Below are 9,199 nucleotides of genomic sequence, written 5' to 3'. Positions count from 1 at the left end.
GTTATTTATAGAGTATTAATAAAGGAAATTAAAGGTCAAAATTACAGTAATTAATGGTGTAAAAGTCAATTAATAACTTTGTTTTTTTTTTTTTCTTTCACTTTCTTTTGTTTGTTTAATTAGAGTTATGTTACTCCGGAAACTTTAAATTGGATGGAGTTGACTTATTCAACATGGTATAAGACTAACTCAAAAGGACTCGAAATATTAGTAAGGGACTGCTTTTCAGATTATTTTCAGTTCAATTCACTTCTTGATTTTCTTCTCTCATAAACATTCAGTTCAGTTCAGTTCAGCTCTGTCATTCAGAACAGACCCTAAGTTGAGCAAAACTTGACAAGATAGACTCATAACCACTCTCACTACGATAGATCAATAGTAAAGATTTGCACAAATACTTAGAAACTACATTGAATTCATAGCACATACTCACTCCCTCGGTTTTTTTCACAATGTTCTAAAGTACGTTTTTGTACTACGTTTACTCATTCAGTACGTTGTATGTCCCTAGACTTCAGTCAAAATGACAGTGTCTCTTCATAAGAGATCAAATGTGAAAAGCTCATCGCAATGAGAAATGATTTTCCAAAATTTGCAAAATTTCATGACAATGGTATGTTAAAATTATGATACGTGAACCTACAACTTCCCTAAAAACTTGCAAATATGAAAAGAACAATGTGACATTTTAGGTATGTAGTTTTTACACTAATTACTCCGTAACTCACAAAGTCATAACAATTGTTCTCCAGATCATAATCATTTGATGCTTCCTTTCTTGATTGAAGATGTGCATGGACCACCAGAAGTCATAAACGGTATTCCTTTGTATGTGGCAATTCCATTTTCGTCGGTGTATAGATGCTGCATCAATTCAAAAGAAATTAGGAAATTACAATCTGCTTATAGTAAGTAGTTACACATACGTACTATTTAAGAATGTCTGAAAAAAGTTGTCATCTAACCTAATATAGATAGGGCATGTGACTATTCTAGGACGTCTGAGAAAAGTTGCCTTCTAACCAAATTTAAGTAGGGTATGTGACTGCTATAAGCCTATAACAGTAAGAGAAGGGATATAACCCATGCGATATCCTTGATTATCCACGATTGTGACAATGTGAAAACTAATTCAAAACAGAGTGTATATAACACAATAAATAGCAGTATCCCATTTATTGCATGTGATTTGGGAAAACAGCAGTAGAGCAATTAAATTAGGAGTGGCAAAACCAGCAGAACCGATAAAATTTATGACCCATCTTACCTAGATCATATGCAAATATTATCCTACTGCTACCACTCAACATAACTGAAAGCAATTCAAGTTTCTTGAAATTATGACTCAGAACATACAAATGGAGTGAAATTGGGAAAAGTAGAGGAAACTAGATGAAAAAAATTACTGAGATCAAGCCAGGACGATAAAATTTGTCTGCAGCTCACCACCCTACCATATTTCTACTTCAAAACTAAGACCGTCCCAAACTAAAAAGCCACTTATTTTCTTATGATTAACTTTGTATTTCCCCACATTACTCGTAATGATACATATAATTAGCAATTAGCTATGGTTTTCTAATATAGTTCTTGGACAGTTTAAGGGACAGAAGGAATACATGTTGGGACTTCATAGTAGCAATTAGCTTGCTTATCAACAGCCAGACAAAATGGCCGAATACTACATTAAGCAAATATATACTTTTTTCATGACCCACAAACCATACACAAGATTAATAAAAGTTTAAATACCGGTGTAATCTTGTCCAGTTGTTTCTTCTTAGGGTTGAGAACATCTTCTGGCTTTCCTTCATGCCTGTAAAACCAATGGTTCTATTAGTACATAAATAACATATGAAGGATATTATGTTAACAATTAAGGTACCCTGTATTCCTGTGTGCCTGAGTTCTCCTCTACAAAGAAAAAGCCCTCCCTCTAGCTACAATACTGTTTCAAATTGTCCAGTATGTATTTTTAAATCAAAATAGATAGTTTTTGGATTTACACACATAACCCTACTTAGATAGAACTGGTGGAGAGAGGATGGGAAGGAGACAATTATTACAAAAGGTACGCGAGAGAGGAGTTAAGATTTCAGGACAAAGATATGTTTTTCTTCAACGATAAATGTTTGTGTTCTGGGTAAGAAAGTGAAACATGACATTCAGACAAAGCGGCATGCTTACCCTGAAAAGGAAACACGCTCCCCAACTACAGCTCCTTCTGGAGGAAGCAAAGGCTCAACAACACTATGATCTTCACTTGATGCACAAAGAACCTGGCAATAGATAGAAGTTATAATGACCATTAATATACTAGGAGTCACAGACATAGAAAGACCACTTGCCTCATCATACATCATGTAACTTTTCAACCGGACCTAAATTCTAATTCAATCCCACAAATGAAAACATGATTTAATTACAGTTTTGTTCTTTCCGCTCTAGCATTCTTTGATTTTTTAATTTTTTTTTTTTAATGTGAGTTGAACTTTGATAGCCCATAAATCTGATCTTTCTTTTTCTTGTCGGAACTTATCTATCTTTTTGCCCATATATCTAAATCACACATTCAGCTTTAGGTTGAAATCCTAGAGTAGATAACCTAGTGTCAGTTGTCTTGTACACATGCCAGTTTTTCTGTTTCAAATCTAGCCATCACAGTGCAGTCTGACTCTTAAATAACCAGACAAACAGTACACTTTATTAAAAGTTGGCAGCTAAAACAAGCAAGAAGTTTATTTTGTCAATTTTCTTTTCGCTTTCAGTAACCAAATCAAAATAAAGGAGGAGGCAGTTAAGACTAGATAGAACTGGAAACAAGAGGCAACCGGGTTGTGGTGGCAAAATTCAGATTGGCAACAGGATCATTTGTTTCAGGTTGTGTCGTATTCAGATCTTTGGTATATTTCCTCATCATGGATAAAAATCAATTATCATCATTTCAATTTTCAGTTCAGGTAAAAATCAGGTCATCCAGTTTCAGGTATAGTTTGGGTCAGTTTCGTGACTCTCGTCATACAACTGAGCACTGGATAGAGATGGTCAGTGCCAGCTGCAAGACATGGCACTCATATTCTGATTTTTATAATCATTTTTTACCATTTCACTATAACAGCAAAAAAACAGGGAAGGGTAAAGCTGAACGTTAAAATTGTCTCTCGTACATAGAAAACATCATGACCTAGTTAAAACATAGCCATTGAAATTCTACAACAATAAAACTAATGACCTATGAGAAAAGATAATGAATAAAATGAAGGATAAAAAAGCTTACTAATCCTTCAGATACAACGTCTCTTAATTTTCCAGGTTTTACATTAGTAATTAATGCCACACGCCGATTCTGCGCATGCAAAAGATCGTCGATGTTAACTTCCAGCAAAAGATATGTATACATATGACCAAAGAGATTGGGCAAAATATTATACACCAATGACATACCACTAAATCATCTGGACTGCAAAACTTTGCCAGACCACTGACTACCTGCCGCACTTTGGACTCTCCAACATCAATCTCCTCAACCAGTAAACTAAATACCAAAAGAAACAAATTATATCAGAGAAATCTCTGAAAATAAACAGCAAGAATTGAAGTTTTACAGGCCAAAGTCAAGGGTAAATTAGAAAATAGTTGAGAGATCTACGCAGAATCTTTTACAGCACCTGTCAGCTGAAGGATGTTTCCATGCTTTGCGAATAAGACCTACTTGTATATTGAGCAAACTGACTGGAACTTCATCTTTAGGGGCTGCCTCTGCTTCTGGTTTTTTCTGCTCCACAGTCGCTTTATCACCCTTAGCTTTTTTCTTCAAGAAAAGGAGCATAGCAATGACATGATTGTTAGTTGGAAACATTAATAAAGCAAAAAAAGGAGGGGATAATACCCATAAAGATCCTAGAGTCCTTTAGGGACATTAATATTAAGTTGTGTGATGCCAAAGCACATATATAAATACAAAGCCTCTCAGACAATGGGAATCTTAGATTTTATACTTCAATATTCAGGCAACCTTCAAATAGCTCCAATAATACGAAAGTAAAACCTCATAAGCATCACTCTCAAGGCTTTCAGTTTAAATCATGGTCAATTCTGTGCCAACCTTTGTGTTCCAACCTGCACAAAGGTTGGCACAAAGATGCAAATACCCCTAGTGAAGACTAGCAAATATAGTAAGTTGTATATCTGAAGAATTCCTTTTGTTCAACTACAAGTAACAGTCACTGTCAGCTTAGACGTTTCACTGACTACTAACATAGTACAATTCAGCACAACCCAAAACTGAGATATAATGAACCCAGTGTAGCAATAATCCCTGTCAACTCTTGCTCCTCCCATAACCGTTCCTGGTACAAAGAGATACCAGCATACCGGGTTCCATTTGAGTAGATTTGACACTTGACACTGTATGACCAGTTAACCACCCATAATTTATTCAACTAGGTATAGAAGATATAGATGCTGTTCGGCTGTAAAAGAGCCATACAATCATTTACAAAACCTCTTTCCCACTCACAGATCCCCTTGCTTATTCTTCCTAATGCATAAACAGCAAGCTGGTGGATGTACTTTAATATTGTACATTAAAAAGGACCTAAACATTTTATTCACTTTCCTCACCATAAAAAACCATCAACTCATTTACCGCATCATCAATATATTGCAACTTTTCTTTGTAGTTGAACATAGTCATGAATTATGCAAAAAACCAAACAAGACAAGTAGAGAAAACACAAAAGACGCAAAGAATAATCAAGCCAGAACTAATCCATGGCTAACCCAGCCTAGTCTGGCTGATCTGGTCCACTAACCACCGAAATTGGATACCTAAGGAGAAACAACTAATAAGCTTGTGTAGCTACACTATTACTTCAAAGAAATGAAAACCAAAAATCAGCAAGAAGGTCATGCTAGTAAGTTGCTTGTCTTCTGCTGCTTTATGGTGGGTCTTTTATAAGTTAAAACCTGTAAACATATAGCTTCCCTTACTTCTATTTAAGTACTAGTATATTTCTTTGGCTACTTTTGTTTCACATAACCACATATAATCCAATCGTCTATAAATATTTTTTTTATAGCCTTTTATGAAATATAACAATGGCAATCACTAACAAAAGGATTCAAACTTTGGAAATGACACACCAAAAGTTTGTGGACTTCTAACCCTAACATGAGAGAATTTTTTTAAAATTTAATAATAAAAAACCAATGACTGCATGCACCAATTGCACAAATTACTATTCAACTGGCAAATATTGACGTAGCACAGCACAAACTGACACAAATAACCTAATACATTGATGCCTTGTAGTTTCTAGGTTTCTATATTGTCAATATGTGAAAGAATTTGTGTCAATTGATGTCTTTGCACATTCACTTCTCCAAGCAAAAACTAAAATGTCAATCTAGTAGTAGTATCATTGACAATTCTTGGACGATAGATAAGTGCATAAGTCCTAATTTGAGATCAAATTGCATACTGGCCCCATGTTTTATGTTCTCTCAGAGACTTATTGACATTGTTTTAACAAAAGAAGCATTTCAGATATAAATTTAATTCACGCTGATATGAAATAATAGCCATTAATTTATGCATGCAAAGAAGTAAAGAACCAAGACAAATTTAATTATAAAGGGGAAAAAAGACCTGAGTAGAATCTTTCTTTGATCCCTTGTTTGCTTCAGAAGCATCAACAGTGTTTGTCCCTTTAAGAGTAACCTTTTTTAAATTCACATCAGATTTTGTGTCTTTGGCAGCATCTTTTTCACTTGAGTTGACTTCCGCCAGAGGCACATTCTTAGATGCCTGCATAATTATTTAAACAGTATATATCAGGATCTAAACTTCTTCCATAATGTCTAACAAATATTATACAACACTACGCTTTTCGGCTAAAGAAATTGCTTTAGCAAACATGGATTTAACATTTAACAACAAGAGCTTCATAGCCCTCTAATTTACAGTTTACAAAGTAGCCAATACTTCCATAGGCACAAAGCAGCACTGATATGACATCATGAATTAAAACATTTATTGCAGAATTCACTGATAAGAAAACAAAGTTGACAAACCCTAATGACAAGAAATTATGTACAATTTAGCATATGAAGCAACCAAACTCGGTCAACGGTATCAGCCATTAAAGAGCAAGGATTTGGTCAGCGTGAAATGGAAGTAGTACTTCATGATCCATACTTTTTTTTTGCATCAAGCAGCCCCAGATGTAATATACTCAGCTAACCATGAATTTCCTTAATGTTAGCCTATGATACAAAAAAAATACATGGAATGCTTTAAAATTATAAGACCACAGACTAAGGGATACATATTATTCCCCATTTAATATAACACATGCACACATATGCTTACGCACAAAGAAACATACAAAGACATTCACACAAATACTTAATAAGAGGAGTCTAAAAAAAGGTATTGGACAATCAGTTACATCTTCAGAAGTCAAACATTCATCTTAAAAAAGATGTGAATATAAAGCGAGAGTTATCAAGAAATTCTTAAATCTATGTAATTAACCATTAACATTGTTAACATCTATATCGGTGTAGATATCGATAATGACCTTTAGTGTCTCTATAGATTTAAACATTATATATTTCCAATTTCCATATTATTTGATTGATGCAATTTCTGAACATGATTTTAAATCAGAATCTTTATATGTTGAGAAACACCCATGTCATTCCATATGAACATATCGTGATAGCAATTTATTAACTTTGACAAATTCAATTTTTAACTATCTCAAATTCAACGTCAACTTCTCCAGTCTTAAATTATAATATAAGCTGATGTTGATAGGATATAAAATTAATATGGCCATAATTTTAGGGACTCAAACCAGTAACCAATATCAATGTTTCTGACTCGCATAAAGCCAAACAAGGAAAAAGAAGTAGATTCAAAACACAAGAGACTGCACTTACTGGAGGTCGAAATATGAGCTTCTCTATAGATATATTCTCAAGTATATCTCCGAAATCCTCCTTGTTCTGTGAACATGGAAAGGCAGAAAATTTGACAAGTCTTAGTAATAACATAAGCTGAGCAATCAGAACAAAATTTCTAAGGTAAGATCACATACATTAATGCTACAATAAGCTAAAAAAAACTGATTACTTTCATATTGCTGCTACAGAATGCATCTCACGGAGCCAAACAAATAAGCCTAGGTCATTCTTCGACAAGTTTATGAACTTATTATGTGTTAATACCTGAAAAAAATCCATCCATCTTAAGACATTTGGGAACTTCTGCCTGTCTGATTTTGACATGTTAACCTGGAAAAAAGATACAAAACACAAACAGGTTTTACGTCAAGCTATTGCAGAGATAATCATTCGGGCTGCAAAACATTTTTATAGTACTATCTTCTATCAGTACAAAACTCGAAACATAGGTTGCAAAAGGAAGAATAGAAAGGGCTTATGGGCAGAATTTATGTAAGTGGTAGAAACACCTTCCTTCAAAGGACTTTAAACCCTAGTCCATGACCATCAGAATAACAAGTAAAACATCATCCCTCTTCATTATTGAAATCATTCGTGATAGGTTAAGGAAATAACACACAACTATATGTTTGGAGACTAGGGAAACTTTCAGAAGCAAGACGAAAACCAGAGAGGAAGACAGGAAGATCAAGAGACTAGCAAGCGAAGAAGAGTACAGCAAGCATATGCACTTCATTAGTCATACAACCTCCTATTCTAAAATCAAAGTGGAAAGTTTAACTATCATTGTAATAGAGCAGCGTCCAGCCAATTTGGGATGATAACCACTAGAAACATCAATTATAGATGCATAACAACTATCATGACTACAGTGGAGCTCCAACATTTAGATACAGGTAATATTTATTATCCACGACATCAATACAAATGAAAAGGCATTGAGTTGCCAGTCCAAAACTACGACATGTCAATGAATACATGCTTTTCTAAAACATACGTACCACACAGGGATGGATCACTGAATACACAATCACGTCAGCTTCAGATAATTTCAAGCCATTGCCTAACAAAACAGACTTCAGAAGCAGCTCATCATTCAGGCCATTGATGGCCCCAATGCAAGCAGCAGAATCCACAGGAAAATTCTCAGCAAATTCTATCCATTTCATTCCCTGCGAAATGTATTTAGGTCATTAATCATCCAAAATGTTATGAAACAAGATAGATCGCTGAAAGATTTACACAGCTCCAAAGAAAGTTGAAGGCAGCACTCACAGAAGGCAATATGATTAAGATGCAATCATATTAAACAAGAAACATATATATGCACTCCATCACCAGAGTATTATTAGCTTGTCACTAAGACATATGGAAAAGCTTGAATGTCAACATTATTAACGACATGATTGGACTAGCCCTCTAGCCCCTCGTTCTAACAAGCATTATCAAGAAGGCACGCGTTATCTTGCTAAAACTTTGAGCAAAGGACTAATTTGAGTACTGACGGACTGACCCACATATACATAGTTTGTTCCAACAACAAGAGAAACAGCGTACTACTAATTTACAACTGCAATATCACAATCATTGAGGAATTCCTCCCTCCCAACACTGCTTTTCATACAGAATCAAGAACAATCAACTTAAACTCGCCTAAAATTAAGGTATAAGGATCATCATACCACTAGTCTAGAACCCCCAGAAACAGATAATTTTTCATCAAATGAGATATCACCCAGTAAAGTACTTAATATACAGCTATAATTTGCACATTATACAGCCATGATCATACAAATTAAAACAAACTTGTAATTTTTTTTTTATACCTCATCATTGTTCAGAAGTGAAGACCCATTTGGTGATGACTTCAAAATATTAGTGCACAAGCTCTTAACATCACATTTCTCAAGATCCCCAGAAAAATCTTTCTGCATTACAAACAAAAAAAACCATCAATTAAACCACAAAATCAAAATCCCAGATCATAAAAACTCACAATTCTTCAGAAATTGAAAGTAACAAACTGAAATAAATTGATTATAATAAAATGGGAAATCTTACAGGATTTAAAGAAAGGCGTTTACAGAGGGTTGAAACTAAGATTTGCTTTCTGGGTTCAGCCATTTTTGCCTGAATTTTCTCTCTCTTCAATTGAAAACTAGTGATTTTTGTAGGGTTTATCATCTACCATTGCCAAAGTTTTAATTTTGCAAGTTTTGGGAGCTTG

The 9,199-nt window shown here is 34.5% G+C and overlaps 1 protein-coding gene across 1 annotated transcript; it reads right to left on the bottom strand.

Moving 5' to 3' along the window:
- Positions 1 to 513: 513 nt before the first annotated feature.
- Positions 514 to 9,199, bottom strand: LOC145641611 (tRNA-aminoacylation cofactor arc1-like). Its single transcript, XM_081692463.1, has 12 exons — positions 9,034 to 9,199; positions 8,799 to 8,900; positions 7,974 to 8,144; positions 7,237 to 7,302; positions 6,949 to 7,014; positions 5,651 to 5,809; positions 3,669 to 3,811; positions 3,445 to 3,535; positions 3,278 to 3,346; positions 2,188 to 2,279; positions 1,753 to 1,816; positions 514 to 864 (listed from the first exon to the last, which is right to left on the bottom strand). The coding sequence occupies exons 1-12, from the start codon at positions 9,154 to 9,156 to the stop codon at positions 760 to 762; spliced, it is 1,251 nt and encodes a 416-aa protein (XP_081548589.1). The 5' UTR covers positions 9,157 to 9,199; the 3' UTR covers positions 514 to 759.

Source organism: Chenopodium album, chromosome 8 (genome assembly GCF_948465745.1).
Source record: "Chenopodium album chromosome 8, dcCheAlbu1.1, whole genome shotgun sequence".
Taxonomy (NCBI): Eukaryota; Viridiplantae; Streptophyta; class Magnoliopsida; order Caryophyllales; family Amaranthaceae; genus Chenopodium; species Chenopodium album.
This window is presented reverse-complemented; position numbering and strand designations above follow the sequence as displayed.

Bases quoted from the DNA above. Each gene is read 5' to 3' on its own strand.
- LOC145641611 (XM_081692463.1), bottom strand. From the start codon at position 9,156: ATGATAAACCCTACAAAAATCACTAGTTTTCAATTGAAGAGAGAGAAA. The intron at 5,810-6,948 runs GTAAGTGCAGTC...ATAATTATGCAG, and splicing joins AGCTCATATTTCGACCTCCA to GCATCTAAGAATGTGCCTCT. The intron at 3,536-3,668 runs GTGCTGTAAAAG...TTTGGTATTTAG, and splicing joins AAACATCCTTCAGCTGACAG to TTTACTGGTTGAGGAGATTG.